Source organism: Neoarius graeffei, chromosome 15 (assembly GCF_027579695.1).
Source record: "Neoarius graeffei isolate fNeoGra1 chromosome 15, fNeoGra1.pri, whole genome shotgun sequence".
NCBI lineage: Eukaryota > Metazoa > Chordata > Actinopteri > Siluriformes > Ariidae > Neoarius > Neoarius graeffei.
The window spans coordinates 12,685,538-12,707,407 of record NC_083583.1 but is presented as its reverse complement, the minus strand read 5'-3'; the positions used below and the strand labels follow the sequence as shown (position 1 = coordinate 12,707,407).

At 41.7% G+C, this 21,870-nt stretch overlaps 1 protein-coding gene across 1 annotated transcript in view; it reads right to left on the bottom strand.

The window, feature by feature from the left end:
• The window catches only part of sos1 (son of sevenless homolog 1 (Drosophila)), a 147,970-nt gene that overhangs the window by 63,545 nt on the left and 62,555 nt on the right, over positions 1 to 21,870 (bottom strand). Inside the window, exons 3-8 of the mRNA XM_060940873.1 lie at positions 17,769 to 17,900; positions 14,446 to 14,610; positions 9,476 to 9,685; positions 4,610 to 4,753; positions 4,072 to 4,182; positions 3,245 to 3,343 (exon numbers count right to left, since the gene is read on the bottom strand). Coding sequence (XP_060796856.1) covers positions 3,245 to 3,343; positions 4,072 to 4,182; positions 4,610 to 4,753; positions 9,476 to 9,685; positions 14,446 to 14,610; positions 17,769 to 17,900 — 861 coding nt within the window. The remainder of the gene's footprint in view (positions 1 to 3,244; positions 3,344 to 4,071; positions 4,183 to 4,609; positions 4,754 to 9,475; positions 9,686 to 14,445; positions 14,611 to 17,768; positions 17,901 to 21,870) is intronic.

Below are 21,870 nucleotides of genomic sequence, written 5' to 3'. Positions count from 1 at the left end.
GAAGAAAGGCAGGCCAAGGGGAAAAAAAGCAAGCAAGCCAAGAAAGAAAGAAAGAAAGGCAGGAGGTCTCTCATTGTCTCTCCCTCACAAGTGCTGTTACTGATGACTCAATAAACTAAGGACAGAATAATCTCGAGCGCAGAGAGCTCCAGCCTGCAGGCCTCAGCCCAGCTCCATCGCTCTCTCGCTGCGTGCGCGCGTGTGTATTTAAGAAAGAGGATTTACTTTCAGCTACATTTACAATACCGACTAAAGCACATGAAATTGGTTCACCATGTACACACACTTTAAAAGCCCAAATATGCACAAAGCAGCAAAGAACTTCAAGGCATTTCAGACAGATTTACATCCCTTCTGCAACAGAATCCTGAAAAGAGGCTTAGTGCCTCAATTCCAACGCAAAAAACACAACAAAACAATGCTCTTCCAGACACGTGGTGTGGCCCTTGTGACTTCAGCTGAACCTTAAAGAAATTCAGGTAAAACCTTCGACCTGTTGATCCCATTCCAGAGAAGGTCAAACAAAATTACTGGAATATTTAACAAACGTTTCAGAACGCCACAGTTCTGTGTTCCACACCGACAGGACCCAAGGGTCAAGTTCCCCGTCAGTCTCAAAAGAAGGCGAGTAATCTTTTTGGAATTTTATCGAATACTTGCTTGTAGAGGAAGCTTCACCCATCTGCGAGGCACGTGTTTTTATTTTGGCAGAAGTGTCACTTTTATGGAATCGTAATAACTATTAACAACTAATTAACAATTATTCACTGAAGGTGAACTGATCATCAGCGAATAATAATTGAGACGAAGTCGGGGTCATTATTAATCAAATACACCATACACTGAGAGGCTCCGGTTGAAATTCGTGACCACGCCCCTCAGAAAATGGTCCTGCACCAGTCACCGAAGAGAATCCATAATTCCCGGAGCCTCTCAGTGCACAGTGTATTTCATTTATAGCCCTCATCAAAAAAATTACAAACTAGAAGTGTTATCGGCATCAACTCACTGGAGGCAGCCATGATTGTTGTTTACGTCAGCGCGACCTTTGACCTGCGCATGTGCAACGTACCATGCTCTCACTTTTTTTTTTAAACCTTTTATAAAATATTTATTCATTCATTCTTTTTTTGCCATGCTATCGCCTGCCTCGCTAGGCATGATCATGATGTGGAGATCTACACAAAGACTCGCAGAGCCACAGCTGAGACTCGAGTCAGTGACTAAACCATTATTTTTGGTAAAAATTTGGTAATTTTTGGTTGAAAATCCACCTGGCTGAAATGTTTGTTTTTTTTTTTAAATCTCGACTGTATGAATGATTTCCATTTTTGTCTGTCTTTACTGTTTAAAGAAAAAAAAAAACTCAAGTTGGCCATACAGCTTGAAATTGTGATGTCAGTTCATGGTATATCCAAAAATATACCATGACTGATTCACACCATATCCTTTTTTTTTTTTGACGTTACAAGATACATTGCTTAATCAATGGTGGAACTATTTTGTGTCACGTGAGCCATCCCTGCATGGGAATTTTTAGATGAGGGAAATAATCACCGATATTCACTGACCCTGAAGCAGATAATTTAGTATAAAAATACATTATTATTATTTCGTCTCGTCTTCTTCCACTTTATCCGGGACCGGGTCGCAGAGGCAGCAGTCTAAGCATGGAAGCCCAAATTTCCCTTTCCCCAGACACCTCGGCCAGCTACTCGGGAAGAACACCGAGGCGTTCCCAGGCCAGCCGAGACACATAGTCCCTCCAGCGTGTCCTGGGTCTTCCCCGGGGGGACATGCCTGGAACACTTCCCCAGGGAGGCGTCCAGGAGGCATCCGAAAAAGATGTGGAGGAGCAGCGGCTCTACTCCGAGCTCCTCCCGAGTGACTGTGCTTCTCACCCTATCTCTAAGGGAGCGCCCAGCCACCCTGCGAAGGAAACTCATTTCGGCCGCTTGTATCCACGATCTTGTTCTTTCGGTCATTACCCAAAGCTCATGACCATAGGTGAGTCTCGGAACGTAGATCGACCGGTAAATTGAGAGCTTCGCCTTTTGGCTCAGCTCCTTCTTCACCACGACGGACCGGTAAAGCGACCGCATCACTGCGGAGGCTGCACCGATCCGCCTGTCGAGCTCACGCTCCATCCCTCCCTCACTCGTGAACAAGATCCCGAGATACTTAAACTCCTCCACTTGAGGCAGGACTTCTCCACCAACCTGGAGAGGGCAAGCCACCCTTTTCCGGTCAAGAACCGTGGCCTCGGACTTGGAGGTGCTGATTCTCATCCCAGCCGCTTCGCACTCGACTGCAAACCGCCCCAGTGCATGCTGAAGGTCCTGGTTTGAAGAAGCCAACAGGACAACATCATCCGCAAAAAGCAGAGATGAAATCCTGTGGTTCCCAAACAGGATTCCTTCCGGCCCCTGGCTGCGCCTCAAAATTGTGATTATTGTGTGATTATTATTTATTTTCTTTAAAATCATATTAAACAGAAAAAAAGTAATTTACTTCAAACTTCAAAAAGTGGTATGCAAATGTAATAACGGCGGGGCGCAAACTTGTCACGTATCGACGCCGAGTTACATAAAATACTTTGTTTTGAAATCGATAAAACCAATCACAATCCCACCTTACCTTTGAAGATTTTAGACCAAACTTCGTAGCGTCTTTAGTCCTTTCAGGAAGAGCGTTTTCTTTCATCATTTCTAATTCTTCCTCGCTTACGGTGACGAAGCGATCGGCCGCCATTTTGCCGAGTCGCTCGAGGTGATTACTGAGAAATAGTCTGAATTTCTCGACCAATCGGCGAGCGTGATTTTCTATAATCACCTCCGCGTTGATACGAATACTAAGCATAAGATCATACTTCCTGATACCGAAACTCCGCCTCACAGTCAGTTTCATCGTCTGGCCTTCTTGTCATTCAATCTGTCCCCCCCCCGAACGCCACCTGGCAGTTCATCGCTCTCGCTGGTAGTCGGTCAGTTCTAGATGTCCGGGAGTCCATCACGCTGCCTTCCAACCTGTCTCACTCATGTCCGGCAATTTCTCATTGTATAAGCATGTCTGGCAGTTTATCATTCCATCTGGTCAACCAACCGTCTGTCTTGTCGTCCGTTACTCCGTCTGTCAGTCCATCGGACACCTTCAGAACCACCAAGACCCTCCCCTCCTCGTTTTTTTTTTACTCCTTACGGGAGTTTTAATGTGTATAAATGTGATTACTCGACAACACGCTCACCTTTAATATCTCAAAGTGGTGGAGGCAGTGGTAAACCGGGGTCAGGAGCAGCCGAGGTAATACGTACTGCACGGCCTCTTTGAAGCCTTCACATATCGACTGTGAAAGAAAGGGGGAGGGGGCAAATAAATAAATAAGTAAATAAAACCAAGATACTGAACATACGGAAGCCGCGAGAGGCCCTTCATATAATGCTTTTGTTTTAATCACTTCGTTATCCCGAGATAACGACATATTTAATTCAGGATCTCGAGAAAACAACACAACTAATTCGAGATCTCGAGAAAACAAAATTATTTCATGATCTCGAGTAAACAGCTGAGAAATGGTTCATTCAGGTGCGCCAAGAGACTTGTGATATGCTGACTTTTGGGCTATTTCTCATTCTGTATAGACGCATCCTCTGGGACCCCCCCCCCTCTCTCTCAAGGCATCGTAAAAAGCCATTTCTGCTCTGTTACATGTCCGCCAATTTCTAAGTCTTCGTTGTCTGACCCACAGGGGGGCGCAGCTCTGCTAGAAATCTCAGCTGTTTTCTCGAGATCATGAAATAATTGTTTTGTTTTCTCGAGATCTCGAATTAGTTGTGTTGTTTTCTCGACATCCTAAATTAATTATGTCGTTATCTCGGGATAACAAGGTAAATAAAAAAAAAAAAAAAAAGATTATATGAAGGGCCTCTCTCTTTCGGCTTCCGTCCGAACAGAACTAATAAGGCATCCTTATTTCCTCGTCTTGGACGATGGTTCATCAAAAATTCTACTTTAGCATGAAGGACCGCTTGTCTGAATGCGATTATCTGTTGAAGATGAGCCACGACCTCTGACCTGGAGGTAGAAGGCTGCGCCGGGTTTGGAGAGCTGGCTGAGGAAGTGGTCATGGAATCCGGGCCGCAGGATGTCCTGAGCGTACGTCTCGTAGGGGTCGAAGGCCAGCTCCTGTAAAAGGACCCACCCACCCATGAGTTAACAATGCAGGAACGAATCCCACACACACGACATTCCTGTAGCTCTAATTACAACAGCAGAACCCTGAAGCTAAAACACAATCACTGCTTTTTTTTTTTTTTTTTAAAGATATTTTTTTGGGCTTTTTGCACCTTTATTGGATAGGACAGTGTAGAGACAGGAAATGAGCGGGAGAGAGAGACGGGAAGGGATCGGGAAATGACCTCGGGCCGGAATCGAACCCGGGTCGCCCGCATTCATGGTATGGCGCCTTAACCACCTGAGCCACGACGCCCCCACAATCACTGCTTTAATCAAAGCAAATGAAAGGCGTGTGAGATTCAGCTCAATTTTTTTTTTTTTTTTTAAAACTCGGTGCGACAGACTCCCCCCAATACGATGTTGTGCGGAGTCAGACCTCGGCCAAGTCTTCAAAGCAGCGGCCCACCAGTGGGTGAGGGCTTCCCTCATCGGTCATCTCCACCGTGTCCTCAATGAGCCCCAGCAGCTTCAGAGTCACCTCGTGGATGTCCACGATACGACTGAAAATGTTCTCCACATCCTGCAGGGGGCAGCGCATAAGAGCAAGACCATGCAAGGGACATAAAAACAGTGTATTAAAGGCAATACGTAAATAAAAATTACAATAAAGCCTGTACAATATAAATAAAAACACTAATATGAATACAACACTATATTTAATTCACCTAGTTTTCACCTTTTTTTTTAAATAATTTTCCAGACACGATTTAGATTTTTTTTTTTAAATGATCATAAAATTGCCTTTGCTGCTCGTAACACATTGGAGTACTCCAATTTATTTAAATTAAGAATCAAAATATCAATAGAAATACCGTCATGACGACACAAAAGACAACAAACAGGTTTATTTCCATGTTTTAGCCATTTTTTTCCCCCACCTCTAAGTTTTGTTTGACCCGTTTCGTTTTTCAAGCAACACGTTTGGTTCTTCACCGGCCCACCTTTTATGCGATATTTAATTTCACTATTTTTAAAATACCTCGTCATTCTTATTTTAAATCGCAGACTAGAAAATAAGTTGGTGCTGGACTGGAACAAAGTTTTGCAGGCTGAGAAAACAGCTGGGTGACGAGACAATTGCTGGGTTTCAGGTCACGTGACTTTTCTTCGCTGTTTTACCAGAAGTGAAATAGCTGGTGGTCTAAACAACTGCTGTAGTGCAAACAACTAGCGATATGTTATCAGAGTACGCTTGTAATCTAGAAGCCACTGCTTGCTTTAGATATATTCAGAAGATCGCTATGTGCAATGGAATCGACCCCGACAGTCTGGGAAAGAAAGATTTGTCATACGATCTCGAAAACTACCCTTCAGTCGAGTTCCCCGACATCTCGAACTATCTGGTGTTGCAGACGTCCTTCTACACCGCAAAACAGACGAAAGCGTGGAAGAGTATGGAGGCGTACAACTTTTTTTTTGTACATGGCTGGGTAAAGGACCTCGCTATCAAGTCGCTGCTTTTCTTTAAGCTTCTCATTCACATCTTTACAACGAAGTGCTGCAAGTTGAAGTGTAAACAAACAGTTGGCTTGATTCTCTCTTGTGTTGGCTCTTATCTCTCAGGTAAATCATTCACAAAGATCATCAGAAACCCCTTTAAAGACCTGGATCTTAGTTAAACAAGACGGAGAAGTGATCACGGCGCATTGTAACTGTACGGCTGGGGAAGAATTTTGTCGCGACCTTCATGCGTATGGACTTTGTGAGGAGGAAACAAAGAAACAGCTGAGGACTTTAGTGCTTCATGACTAAAAAAAAAAAGTCCCATAAAATAATGACACATAGCAAGAAAAGTACTTGGAAAACACTAAGGACATAGCTGAAAGGGAAATACAAACCTTTCACCAAGTGAAACTCGAGCGTGCTTCGACTCGGCTCTCTTCGATTTCAGTGAGAGGTTCAAAAGCCACCTTTCTCCATGTCCTTTTGTGAAATCCTGTGTTTGTTCACCCTTTTTTATTAGTTCACGGTGAACCCTGAAGAAACTTATCAGTTTCACGGTTTGATCGATTCGAACAACCTAAAACAACGCAAGCGTAAGGCATTTTTCATGCGAGCAATACACCTTCTCCGTACAAAGACTATCAACTGAGCTTTGGTAGACCACCAGCTGAAGTTCTGAATAACTCATGAGGTGGATGTGACGGCACATGAAACCCAGCTATACAATGAGAGAGGAGATACAATTCTAGTGAGAGGCCTGGAAAATTCATTAATTTGGCCTAATCAGTAACTCTTCAGCAAAAAATTTGACAAAATGATGACCAAGTTTTGTGCGGCGTGATGAGTTCTTTCAAACAAAACAATCGGAACTGAAACCCGTGGAGAACTGACGGAGGAGATATGATTTAACTGAATGGACAACGGATGCCACACCATGGCAACAGCTCATCGGCCTTACAGCCAGATGAGCTAAAGAGAAGCAAATGAAGGTAGTACAAAAGTTAATAATAAATAAATTAATTAATAAATGGTTATTAAGAAATGGCCTATTTGTTATTAACTTTCATTTTTAATAAATGGAATATTAATTAAATTCAGTTTTATATTTTTTATTTATATATATATATATATATATATATATATATATATATATATATATATATATATATATATAGGTCCGTCTCAGAAACTGGTCTCTCATTTGGGACATTATGGTCAAAAAATACATTTTCTAATTTTACTTTTTTTTTTTTTGCATTTACCTAACACTCAACATTTCTTTTGTCATGTTTAATAAGAATAAAGATAGCATCTTGCTTTATCTGGCCTCCAATGTGGAACATTTTTTTTATTACAATTCAAATGCTTTTGGAAAATTGATTTCCATATAAAATAACTCCATCATGAAGAATTAAAGCCCCTCCTTCACAGATGAGTGAAAATATTGAATAAATTTCCTCTTTTTGATTGCTTGGGTTCAAAATGCCAAGTTATGATGACTGAATTGATTATTCACTTAAATATGAATAATATGATACATTGTGGGTATTTGATATGGCGAAATAGGACACAATGGAAAAATCAAGAACACACCGGAAAGATGAGAATAACGGCGGTGGTAAAAGAACAGCGACTGTACCGGCTGAAGGTCGCGCGGGTCTCTGCTGCGGCGCGCGAGCAACGGGACATCACGACCGCACCGGACGGAGCGCGGGGGGAGGGGGGCAGGGCAAAATGACTGGCCGTAGATTCTATCAAAAGTTCGATCTAAATTGACCGTGGTTGCAAAATATTGGCCAGAAATATGCAAAACACTATGAAATATGAAAGTAAGATGAAAAAGAAACAAACATTCTATTGCCTTATACTGCAAGACTAAAACAAAATAAAACTGTCAAAACTCACCTTTTCAGCGATAACGTCCGAACAGATCACCCGCGTAACAGAAAGACCACAAATGGAAGCACGATCAACTTCTAACTGTTGGAGTGGAAAATTCCATTCTACACATGCAAATTGTTAACGTGTGTCCTTCCCCGCACACAAATAACACGCTACGGTAAAAAATAGACCACAACTCATTTTATAGCTCAGAAATTCATACAAGACCAGCTACCATCGTAACATATTCTGTAAGAAACATATTCTATACCTAACTTTCAGCTTTCGTTTTAAAAAACAAAATCGCAGATTTATAACTCAATTTTTATACGGCGTAGTGATTTTAAGTTCCTACTTTTGGTGAGGTAGTGACCTCGACCCTGAGGCTTTCCGTTTAGATCAAAAAACACGGTTTTGGGTGTGCGGAAAATGGAGTTACGACGGTGATCAAATATTTTGCATGATGTTTTATTACGGTTATGATTATTCTGTGAGTGCACCAATCCTTAGGTGGATAAAGTTACAACTGAAAATACAATTAGTGATAACTGTAGACTTTTCAGTGGACTGCAACCTTTTTAAGGGAACGCGATGTAGCCAACCATTTATCATGTCCCAGATCAAGCCGCCATTTTTCCACAAATTTGCAGAATTTTTGCCAAATTCCGAAGAGTATTCACATCAAAGGTTTAGTTTTATCTGTATTAAAACCAACATCACCATTCTTAACTCAGTATATTTAGTGAGGTACCCCCACAGTACCCAGTTTCTGAGACAGACCCATATATATATATATTTTACTCCAACCTTTACAAGGTCATAGCTGCCAACATTCCGAAATTGTAAATAGTAATACAAGGCTGGGTACTGAGTCTTGGTAGGGGGTCGGGGGAAGCTTTCTAGCAAAACTACCCTGAAAAATCACACTAAAACAAAATAGTTTGACAAAATTTATTCGACAAACTAAACTATCATCTTACATTAATTTGCAAAGTTCTTTTCAACAATGTATGAAAATAGTCAGTGAATCAGGCAAAAACTTCAAACAATGCAATTGGCACATATAACTTTTGACAAAGTACACATTAGAGAAATAGACGAGAGCTTACTCAGTCAACAGTTGATGTTATTGCACCACATAAATGTCTCACCGACATGGAGCACAAAACGCGTAGTGATTGCCCTTACTTGACTTCGAAATGAAGGGAAACTCCTCTCGGTACGAGTCCTTGAATCACTGGCCCTTCCCCTTAGCCATGCTTTCTTTAGAGATTAGTACTACGCTACATCTTCATAACAAAAGCTTGAAACGCCATGCTTTGTTCAGCAACTTCGTGAACAAAGGCCAGACGATAGCGTGCCATGGATGATCTTACAGCATCATTGATTGGCTGAGAGAACAAGCAATAGCCAATGAAATTTGGCGTAGTATCTGCCGCTTGGAACGAAGCGGTGTTTTATCAAATACGGATCCCACCGGTGATAGACTTTGAAAATGACCCATGAAAATTGGCAAAATCGTATTTTATTGTAGTAAATTCGTATTTTCGTAATCAAAACGACAAATCGTAATAAATACGATTTATTCGTAGTAGTTGGCAGCTATGCAAGGTGTGGGCAAATAATTACCGTTACTCAAAAATGAAACAAAAGGGTTTTGTTTATTTAATGTTGATGAAGAAAAGTAAAGGAAATGTTGCATATTTTTGTGCTAAAAAATTTTCATTTAATATATTTTTTTTTTAAATATTGTGGAAAAATTTAATCATGAATGTACATATATATATCATACATCATATGACCCAGGATATGCCCCACCCCTAGCGCTGGCATCAAAAGTTGGACTTTGCTATAGCCAAAAGCAAAAAACAAAGAAAAAAAAAAAAAAAACGAGCGCATTAGCAATCGAGTGACTCACGTGGTGTGAGAAGAGCATGCTGTTGGTGGCGAATGGCTCGCGGAAGACCTTGATGATGAGGTTCAAGTCTCGCAGGTACTGACGCACCTCAGCCATGAACGCTTTCACCAGGTCGTAATAGGTCTGCGCCTCAGACGCTGACGGCTCCTCGTCCATGAGGGGGAAGCCGCTGATGTCCTCCTCGTCCTGATGGAACATGTCCATCAACACCTGCAAGCAGGAGCTCAAAGGTAAGCGTGACTGATATAACCGAGTTCTCGGTCTGATATACGATTCTTTATAATCGCTGCTGAATTCTCCATTCTGATTGGTCAGAAGGTGTCGACTAATTTTCCATCACAGCAGCAGCTCTGACAGGAGTTCAGCTTTAAATCACAAATACAAATATGCTTGGTCCAATACATTATTGTTTCACAACATACACAAGGACGTAACATGCACAGTGAATACATCAAAGAACAATTGACAACTGTGTTTAACCGCTGATATGGAGAAGTTGTTTTCTGGTGACGAGATGTTTATTTCAGATTAATGGAAAGGAATCTTCAACGTCAACGCTTTAGAATAGCTGGTCAAGTCTTACTGACGGACGGCTTTGCACGTTTCCTGTTGGCAAGCTGCATTTATTGTCCGTCAGCAGATTAACCCCTGCAAAGCCCTTGGACGAGTCACGTACGTCATGAAATCTTTGACCGCTGTGCCTGATGACGTACGCTACTAGTCACAAACCCCTCCTTTTATGTACCTTCCATGCCACATGACTTTTACTTCACAGTGGCACAGATGAATTACAGTCAATGCCTAAAACATTCTTCCGTCATAAGGCACAGCGGTAAAAGATTTCATGACGTACGTGACTTGTCCAAGGGCATTGCAGGGGTCAAAAATCTCCACCTAGTTCATTAACAAATGAAAAACAGACTCGTCAGTAAATCGCTGTGGTATCAGACACTTTCTGTGCCATGCTGTTATTAGGAAAAAAAATTTTAATCAAAAATACATTTCTCTCAGTTGGTTACAGTAAACTCCATCACACCAGCTCCTTGACGATTATTTTCCTCTAACAGCACACCCCAAGTGTTTTATCCTTATATATCTCTCCCAACATTCACTGGATATGACCAATCGTGCGCTCTGATTGGCTACTCTACTACTCGGATATCAGCTCATATACTGTGAGTCGAGAAAAATAAAATGGCAGCACGTGTTGCTGAACCAACCGACCCCCCCCCCAATTTTTTTTTTTTTTTAAATGGAATGAAGGGGGCGCCATGGCTCAGTCGACTAAGGCGCCATACCATAAATCCGGGGACCCGGGTTCGATTCCGACCCGAGGTCATTTCCCGATCCCTCCCCGTCTCTCTCTCCAGCTCATTTCCTGTCTCTCCACTGTCCTATCCAATAAAGGTGAAAAAAAGCCCCCCCAAAAAATGGAAAAAGTATTTGATGGTAAGAACATAGCTTTTTTTTTTCCCCCTTCAAGAATTACCATTACAGCATTTTTCACAAATTGCTCACATCATTGCGCTGGTTTGTTTCCATTCTTCATCTTTAAGCATTAAAATTTGTTGAATTTTTCTTAGACTGGTTCAAAAGCTCAAAGAAGTTTGAAGATTACAGAACTGAAACGTCCAAGGAAGAATTAAATAAATGTCTAAAGCTATTCTATACCTCGGCACGACAGTAAAACGGCACTTTCTACTAAATAAATAAATAACCAACACTAACACTACGTTCACACTGCAGGCTGAAGTGACTCAAATCCGATTTTTTCGCCCATATGTGACCTGTATCCGATCTTTTATTGACAATATGAACGACACAGATCCGATTTTTTCAAATCCGACCCAGGCCGTCTGGATATGTGGTCCTAATTCCGATTCCTATCCGATCTTTTCATATGCGACTTCAGTCTGAACCGCCAGGTCGCATTCATCCGACTTACACGTCATCAACAAGCCACAAACATCACTATTCTGCGCTGAAGTAGGCGGCGGGTCTCTCAAAAAAAAGTTACAACAACATGGCGCATGACATCAATGCGACTCCGCACCCACACATTCCTTTGAACGGAGGTTGCAGTCACTACCCCGCAGAACGCCTGAGCCAAAACCCTTGCCCTCTTCCTTCTCAACCTCCTCCTTAACATCAGGCTATTGTGCATGTTCTGGCTCCGTCGCAACAACAACTGCATCATCGCCAGGTACTCCATGCTGGCTACTGTCATACACAGGAAACTTTAGGTTACTTCCGTAAACACTGGCCATGCTCACTGCGTGTGACGTCGTCGTATCCTGCAATGCGCATGCGGAACACTTTTAGGTCGCTTTTCGTTCATACTGAGGATCACATACAAGTCGCATATATTTGTTAATGTGAACGACCTCACAAAAAAATCGGATTTCACAAAAAAATCGGAATTGAGCATTAAGCCTTGCAGTGTGAACGTAGCGTAAAGTCAATTCGTGCAGCCGTCGATAGACTTTTCTTAATTCTTGGGAGTAATTTTAGATCATAAATTCAGTTGGAAGCCACATATAGAAGATATAAAACTAATTATCTAAAACTATTGGTATTTACAAAACAAGCGATTTTTTGAACAAGAAATGTCTGCGTATATTGTATTTCTCACTTATAATGCCATATGTCATATTGTGCTGAGGTTTGGGGAAATGCATATAGAACATATATAGACCCTATAATTAAACTCCAGAAAAGAGTCATCAGAATAATAAATAAAGCTTCCTATCGTGAAACCACTAATAAACTATTTATAGAGTCTTGTACCTTCAAATTCTTAGACATTGTATACTTAAAAGTATGAGAAATACTATTTCGAGTAAAGAATAAAAAAGTCTTCCCACCTGTATTCAAAAAAATTTTTAAATTAAGAGAAAAAAATTATAATTTAAGAGAGTTGGGTGAGAACTAAAATGTTAAATATAGAAGTGTTTCATTTTTGGGAGTTCTATTGTGGAATGGACTTCGTGATGATTTGGAATTGTGTAGATCGCTGTTGAGTTTAAAAAAAAAAAAAAATTGAAAGGTAAAATAATTAAGGATTACTGGCGAGCGGGTCCGTATCCTACGATACGGACCCCGGTTACGGACCTCTGGCGACTCGCTCGTTCACAACAAACATACTCGAATTTTTTTTGTCAACATTTACCTTTTTTTTTTTTTTTTAATCAGATTTATTTCTAAGATTATCAAAAATCTTATAAATTTTTGCCAGCATTTCTCAGCATAATAGCATTAACAGCGATAACGACAGTGTTCACAGCGAAAGCGAGTTTTACTACCCTGAGGAAGATAAAATCAAAACACATTTCAGGAGAAAGCTAAAAGCCTCTAACTGTTGCTAACGCCGAGCAAAAACATGGCTGAATCCTGAATGACTCAATTTTGTATAAATAGGGGACTACATAGGCGGCAAAATCTAATTTTTTTCCTGCCATGGAAGTGCACTTGTATCCCGAGGAGGAAGCCATTTGCATTACAGCCGTGAATGAGGATTCAAAATGGCGGCTCGGCTCGGTTTTCCCTTTCGGGCGTTCTCGTTTTCTGTTAGAATTTGGGAAAGAAAAAATAAATATATTATTTACCAGCTTAAGGTCGGTCCATATGGTGAAATACCGTGACCTCGGCCTTGAATACTGACCTCGGCCCAGAGGGCCTCGCTCAGTACTTTCAAGACCTCGGTCACGGTATTTCACCATACGGACCTCCCAGCTGGTAAATAACATGTATGTAATTTTTTTTGTTTTTTTTCCCCCTTGTATTACTGATATTCTGGGTTATTTTATGGATTGTACAGGATAGGCAAAAATAAGCCTTGGCTTCAGCCTATTCCTTTTACAGAGTTTAAATTTTTTTGTGAGAAAATGTTTAGTGCAAGCATGTATAATAATTCTTCGTCAGCCGAGTGCACAAAATTTAAGTTTTGTACTGTGGATTGTGACCAAAATAAACCATTCATTCATTTTTAAGAAGTCCATCTAAGCGGAAATGATTTTCTTGGACATTTCGTACAGAGAGTTTGTATTTATTGAATTTGCAAAAAATAAAAATGCTCCATTTCTCAAAATCCAGTGAATGTGGATAGAATAAAACAGTTATTCTACTCAATCTCATCCTACACGGCTTAAAGCCGACTCGGTACTTCGCGCCTCGTCAGCTATCAGCTCGTGTACGACTCGATTTAGTGGAATAACCGTTAAATACGTATGTAGCACTGTGCAAAAGGCTTAGGCCCTCCCTCTTCTTTTTTTCAAGATTTTTTTTGGGCTTTTTGCACCTTTATTGGATAGGACAGTGTAGAGACAGGAAATGAGCAGGAGAGAGAGACGGGGAGGGATCGGGAAATGACCTCGGGTCGGAATCGAACCCGGGGTCCCCGGATTTATGGTATGGCGCCTTATCCACCTGAGCCACGACGCTCTGTACAAACACATTTTAGAGTTCCAAACGTTCGTAATTTTCCAGCACAAAATTAAATGTTAAAAAAAAAATGCACTTTTCAGATTAAAAAAGAAAACCGAATGAAGGCTGCTGGGTTTTGGTGCAAAATGAAGCAGCGAGTGGGACGGTCAAAGTGTCCAGAAGAACTGTGGCTGGTTCTGGAAGATGCTCAGTAAAACCTACAGCTACCGAGATTTCTTTATAAAACTGCACTCATTGGACCCGAGACTACTATTTTTTTTCTTTTTTTAAAGCAAAGGGTCGTCTCAGACCAAATACTGACCTTGTTATATTGATTCATTATGTCTTACTGCTGTTTATAGGTTAAAAAAAAAAAATTTACATTGAAACATTTCATTTCATTTCATTTAAGCCATGTTTGGTCGACAGCAGTTCTTTACACGTGCCTGAGACTTTTGCACAGGACTGTATGTCGATGCGTTTCGAAACACTTGCATACACGATCGACTGACACGGCTCTGACGCACAGGGGTTTCAGGTGCGTGTACCTTATCGGCGCACATGGCCACGCTGATGTCCTGCTGTGAGATCTCGTAGTGCCGTATATTTCGTACGTAGTTTCCAGCCAGCTTCAGGATGTCGGCGGAGATGTATTCCAACACCGCCACGATGTACACAGACACCTGGTGGTCTATTTTGTAGCCTAGTACCTCCTGCCATAGAGAACACAAACAGGGTCAGTGAGAGCACGCTCGTTATGCTATCAGCGTGTCACAGGGCATGATTACACATGAACATTTTTCCACACTGAGTTTCATAAATGGTAAAAACAACGATTGTTTCAGGCCAAAGCAGACCTCTCCACCCAGCTGCATTCTTTTCCTGGCGCGTAATTGGCAGTCAAACACCAGCAGCTTCAAAACACCAGCTTACAGACAGGATTTATGCTTAGTCACCAAAGGGAGCGCTCCGTCTCGGTCCCGGCTCCCTCTGGTGGACGATATGGGGGAACGCGGAGATGGAAAGTCCCACGCGAACCGTTTTTGAGGACGGACAGACAGCTGGGAGGCCAGATTCTCAAACACGCGGTCCTTTATGCATGTCCGAGCTCACAGTGCACCTCTTTAAATATCACTTGAATAATCATTGCCAGATATTTTCCAAGGACAGGACCTTGCAAGGTGACTAACCACAAACTCTGGACAATATTCATTAATCCAATGAAACGAATATGAAAAGTTGTGTCGTTACAATAGTCAAGAATGTCAACATGCTCCTGCCACTGGGAGTTTAAACGGTTAAAGCTAGACTGCCTTTCAGATTCTTCAAGTGGAGATCAGAAAAAGAATTTTCCCTGACACACTATTTTTCCTGAGTGGACCGAAAGCGACTAAATTTGAATCGCAGACTTCCAATTTTATTAGTTTTTTTTAAATAGAAGAATTTATGAATTTCACCATGACCCAATCCAAGACACTCCGTCATGCGTCATGTGGTGGGCTTTCCCCGTTCGTGCAAGGCATTGTGGGACACAAATTTGAAACAGGAGAGAAAAATGGAGGACGTGAGTGTGCGAATGAAGCGTCAAAGACCGACTACAGTAATGGAAAGAAAGCGAGAAGAAAAGACGTTATGTTATATACAGTACGAAGGAAAGGAAACGCAGGACCAAACTAATAAACATCGGAGCTCAGCGAGCACCTCGGTGTGATCGGCTGTTCGTTTAGCGACAGAATGATGTCACGGTCAGTGCACGGTCAAAGGGAAACCTGCGCATGCGCGCACACAGGCACTCACGGACTTCCTCTGTCTGCTTGACTGCGTGAAGTGAGCCATTTCATGCACGTTATTTGCTCGGGAAACCGCTCAAATTAAATAACTTCCCAGCCACGGAACGGCCTGAGATTTTGAGAGATATTACAGAAATAAACATGCATCGCAATGACTGAATTTCAGAGGGAACCAAATTTCACTGATTTTATGAAATCGAAAGGCCGTCTAGCTTTAAGGGTGGACGATATATGATCTCGTGATAAATCATGCAACAATACAATTTGACACCTTGGGTATCATGAGTACTTTTCTAACCCTGACCAACTGCATAGAGACTCAAATTTCATGCATCAAGGTTAAAAAAAAAAAAGTTTCCAAATCCAAATTTTTGTGCGCTACAAGAACAAATCCTGGTTCTGCATACTTGGTATCAGATCGGTAGCATCTCTATTTTCAGGTAAATGTTGCAGATCATGATTTTTTTAAAACAAACTTTAAATACATATATAAATAAAATGGATGGATGGATGGATGGATGGATGGATGGATGGATGGATGGATGGATGGATGGATGGATGGATGGATGGATGGATGGATGGATGGATGGATGGATGGATGGATGGATGGATGGATGGATGGATGGATGGATGGATGGATGGATGGATGGATGGATGGATGGATGGATGGATGGATGGATAAATAAATCTCTCACTCCTGTTAGATATCTTTGTATCATGGTTCGAACTTAAAGTGCATATCACGGGTAAATTCAGGAGCAAGATCAATGTAATTCTCCTATTTTATATTAAACTTTGGTCAAATATCTGTCACATTCTGCATTCTCTGCAATTTTTTTTTCCCCTTGCGCAATACCAGAAAAATTCAGTTGAAATCAAGCCATTTGAGGCGAATTGGTCCGCCTCTGAAAAAACTTGGCGTTTGGATTTCCCGGCAAACATTGATTTTCGTGATGTCGCGTGCGGGACGCCTCCTTCTGAATCCTATGTCAGCGCTGGTTTGTTTATGAGAAAACGACCTGGTGGTTTTCTGCAAATTTCTTCTACGTTATCGCGTAATTATTAAAATGGTTAACAGATGTATCGTAGGAGGGTGTAGCAACACCAATCTTGATGGGATTAGTACTCATCGTTTCCCAAAAGACCGGACAATGAGAGAGAAATGGGAGCGCTTGGTCTACACAGGCTGTGCACTGAAACCGTGCAAAGCTCGCGCAGCCTGCTGGCGCTTCCGCAGGTGACGTCACAAATCTGGCTCCAGACTCCCTTGGGATTTTTCCAGACACGTTTTTTTTTTTTTCTGCTGTAGACAGATGGCCTTGTGCAAAATTACCCTTCTGGATGAGTGTGTAAAGGGGCATACTTTCATATTAAAAAAAAAAAAAAAACAGAACCAGACGCAGGCTGTTTGTATGTATTCCTCGTTTCCAGAAAGTGTCCTGTAACTATACAGCATACTTGCCTTTTTTTTTTTTAATATATAAATCACCACCTGCTGCACTACACACATCACATATGAACCTCATATGCAAATTAGCTACACCTAGTCATTTCCTTCGTTTAAAGTCTTTCAAAGTTTTTTGTTCCTAATATGTACAAGCATTAGTTAATTAACGTTCTTGATACTGATCAGAATTGCTCGTGGAACCTCTGCAGTAACTAGTTGCCATTGGCAACAATGGATTTGACTTGTCTTTCTCTTTTGTCCAAATCCTTGGAGATTTTTTACGTTTTAGTAGGGACCCACCTTGCATGGGACCCGACGTCCCGTTCACGCCTTCCCTTTTGGACCGTCCTTTCTTGTTTTTTTTTCCCCCCATGCTTTTGTTTGATTTATAATCCTTGTAAATTTGTAGGTTTTGCTGTTTGAAGGCGAATAAAGCTGTTCAAAAAAATACATTATTACACTGGCTAGCACTTTGACGTTTCCAGGGCAACGAAGAAACATGACCTGGTAGAAGAACGGACGTTCTACGTGCCTGGTGTGCGAATGAATTTAATGACTTGTCCACCCTGACCTGATGTTTCTGCAGAAATATTAAGCAAAAAACGTTATAAAGGTTAATCCCAAAGTGCTGCACCTTCAAAAGTGGGTGAATCTTATCCACAGGCAGAGCGAGAGGGTTCCTCCGCTTCCTCTTCTCAATGGCTGCCTGGGCGTCCGCGATGGCCCATTTATCGATGGGGTGAGGGAAACTCTTCTGAACTCGCTCCTGTCAAAATCCCAGAGAGACAACGAGACAAAAAATTAAATCATGACTTTATACACTTTAGCCAAGGCCGGATTAACTATATGGGCCTGCGGCACAGTGCCCAGGGGCACCAACCACTCACAGCCAGTGGGGGGGCACCACATGACAGAAACTTTAAAAATATTTTTCGTGAATGTTTGTACACTTAAAATGGTTATACACTTGACATTGTTAAATAGTCATATATAATTCATTATGAACACTAATTTCATAAAGAACAACAACAATAATCATAATTCTGAGCAAGAGTGGCCTATGTGACCATTAACCCCCCTTTCCTCAACCTGTCAGTTGAACCAGTCCACCTACGGTGAAATGCATCAATTTTTTAAAAACCGCGGTAGAAATGAAAAATGGACAGGCATCAAGTGAGTGGTTGTGAGAAGAGAAAATTAAAAAAAGAGAAAGACTCCAGGTGTGTAGCTGCAATTAAAAATGTTCCAGTGTTAGATCGTTGTTTTTTTTTATAAAAACATCGACAACTGCTGTCACGACCAGCGCTGAAGCCGAAGCTAGTGAAATCAGCGATGCTAGTGAGGGAGATGGCCCTGCTAGCGCTAGCCGGGGAGATGCTACAACCACAGCCAGTGTTAGCCGAGGGGTCGGCGACGACGAGGATCCCCTTGAGACATACAAATATATGCTGCTCATCTTTGAATAAGACATTTCAATATGCCTACATGCATACTGTTGGTTGTTTTCAGTGAATTTGATGGGCTGATGTAGCCTACTTAATACATTTTCAATGAGGAAGAATGACGTGTACTATTGTTTATGTATATGCTACTATTTTTGACAGCAAAGGGCAAGCTTTGTGAGTGTGTGCAGGAGGTTACTGAACGCGTGTGTGTGTGTGTGTGTGTGGGGGGGGGGGGGGGGGGGGGGGGGGCACTTGAGGTATAGTGCCCAGGGGCACCGCATTGGCTTAATACGGCACTGACTTTAGCATCTCATTTAAAAAAAAAAGGGGTTAAGCAGTCATGACGACACAAATATTTATGCCTAAACCGGGTTTAAATCTCAGATTTATACATCTTTTATGTGAAGAGGTGAATGAAGCTGACTCATCTCATGAGAGAGAAAAAGAAGAGAAGCTATAATCATGGAGAAGAATAATGAAAGTAACTTCGGATTGCTTGAAATCCTTGAAGACGTTTCGTCTCTCATCCGAAAGGCTTCTTCAGTTCTGTCTGACTCGTGCGGAGTTCCAGGTATTTATCCTCTAAAGGACCAAAAAGAGAGTCGTTACATGAGGTCACATGGTTCGTTGACCCTCTCAGTCATCCTGTAGGTGTTAGGGTCACTGGAGGCCGGGTGTGAATGGCGGTAGCAGCCGAGAAGGTTGTTGGATCTCTCTGCCATCATGTGCGTCATTGAAGTCAGCTGAGTCTTGGTGTGGATGTGTATTCAGTTTTCTGGGAAGTGTGCCAAGGACTGCATTGTAGGTGGCTGATAAGTGGCATCTCAGACCACCTCCTCTGTTCAGTGATGGTTGTTCCAGGTTGACAACCTACAGGATGACCGAGAGAGGGTCCATGACCCCTGTGACCTCAACGGCTCTCCTTTGGGTTGCTTTTGGTCCACTGGAGGATAAATACCTGGAATTCCCCACTGGTCAGACAGAACTGAAGCCTTTCGATTGAGAAGTGAAACGTCTTACAGAATTTCAAGCAAGTCCAGTTGCCTTCTTTAGCACCTACGGTTCACCTAATATTTATTTATTTTTTTATTTGGGGGAGGGGGTGAAGAAACCCACACCACCACACACTTTGTAGAGCGACATGACCACAAAAAGCACCTTCCCAGCTGACATGAGGCATGTGTGTGCAAAAATGGATCAGAAAGACACAAGAAAACGTTGAGAAATGGATCACTGAGCAAACAAACAAACAAACAGTCACAAATGAGCGATGGATAAAATCTTTCTTTTGATGAACGGGTTCAGATCGTATGGAAGCTTGTAAACCTTTGGTCGCATTAAATAAGGAATAAAGCACTTTTAGGGTGTCATGTTGGGGGAGGGGGAGGGATCATCAACATCCTGATGCAAAGTGGAGTTACTTCAGGATCAACGCCCTCAAGTTGATCGTTTTCCTAAAACAGCACAAGAGTTTGATTCCCCTTGGAACACAGCAATCTGCAAATTATGATAATTTTTTAAATAAAAGAAGGACATTCTTTTTATCCAATTTTCGCGACATTTTGTGTTGGTGAAAATTTAAAAAATGGGTTCTTGTAACATTATAGCAGCTACAAATAGCCTTTCATTCACGTTCTTGTCAAATCAGAAAGCATCAAGACAATCAAAAAAAAAAAAAAACACCACTCCCCATTTTTTAATCCTTCTGTGGTCCCTGTGAGATGTTGCTCAGGTTGGGCAATATGAAAATATGTGTTATTTACCAGCTGGGAGGTCCGTCTCGTGAAATACCGTGACCGAGGTCTTGAAAGTACTGACCAAGGCCTCTGGGCCGAGGTCACGGTATTTCACTATACGGACCGACCTTAAGCTGGTAAATAATATATTTATTTTTTTCTTTCGCAAATTCTAACAGAAAACGAGAGCGCCCGAAAGGGAAAACCAAGCCGAGCCGCCATTTTGAATCCTCATTCACGGCTGTAATGCAAATGGCTTCCTCCTCGGTATACAAGTGCACTTCCATGGCAGGAACAAAAATACATTTTGCCGCCTATGTAGTCCCCTATTTATACAAATAGCAGTCATTCAGGATTCAGCCATGTTTTTGCTCAGCGTTAGCAACAGTTACAGGGTTTTAGCTTTCTCCTGAAATGTTCTTTTATTTCTTCTTCCTCAGGGTAGTAAAACTCGCTTTCGCTGTGACCACTGTCGTTATCGCTATCCATGCTATAAAATTAATGCTATTCTCCTGAGAAATGCTGGCAAAAATTTATAAGATTTGTGATAATCTTATAAATAAATCTTGTTTAAAAAAATATATATATAAAAATTGACAAAAAAAATGCTACTGTGTTTGTTGTTGTTGTGAACGAGCGAGTTGCCAGAGGTCCATAACCGGGGTCTGTATCATAGGATACGGACCCGCTCGCCAGCCAATCAGAGCACAGGATTTGATGGAACTGGACCACAAAAAAATAAATATATATAATTTACCAGCTGGGAGGTCCGTATGGTGAAATACCGTGACCGAGGTCTTGAAAGTACTGAGCGAGGCCCTCTGGGACGAGGTCAGTATTCATGGCCGAGGTCACGGTATTTCACCATACGGATCAACCTTCAGCTGGTAAATAATATATTTATTTTTTTCTTTACCAAATTCTAACAGAAAACGAGAGCGCCCAAAAGGGAAAACCGAGCCGAGCCGCCATTTTGAATCCTCATTCATGGCTGTAATGCAAATGGCTTCCTCCTCGGTGTTCAAGTGCACTTCCATGGCAGGAAAAAAAACTACATTTTGCCGCCTATGTAGTCCCCTATTTATACAAATAGCAGTCATTCAGGATTCAGCCATGTTTTTGCTCTGCGTTAGCAACAGTTACAGGTTTTTAGCTTTCTCCTGAAATGTTTTCTTTTATTTCTTCTTCCTCAGGGTAGTAAAACTCGCTTTCGCTGTGAACACTGTCGTTATCGCTATCCATGCTGTAAAATTAATGCTATTCTCCTGAGAAATGTGAAAATAAATGTTGACAAAAAATTGCGACTATGTTGATTGTTATTGTGAACGAGCGAGTCGCTAAAAGGTCTGTAACCGGGGTCCGGATCGTAGGATTCCGGGCCGCTCGCGAGCCAATCAGAGCGCACGATTTGATGGAAACCGGACCGCGAAAAAAAACCCTCAATACTGTGATAAATATTGTGACTTTTCCCCCTTTTGTAAACATGAATCACTTTGCGAGCTTGGATTAGACAGCTGATGTGACATTAAGAATTCCTAACAAACCTTGAAAATTA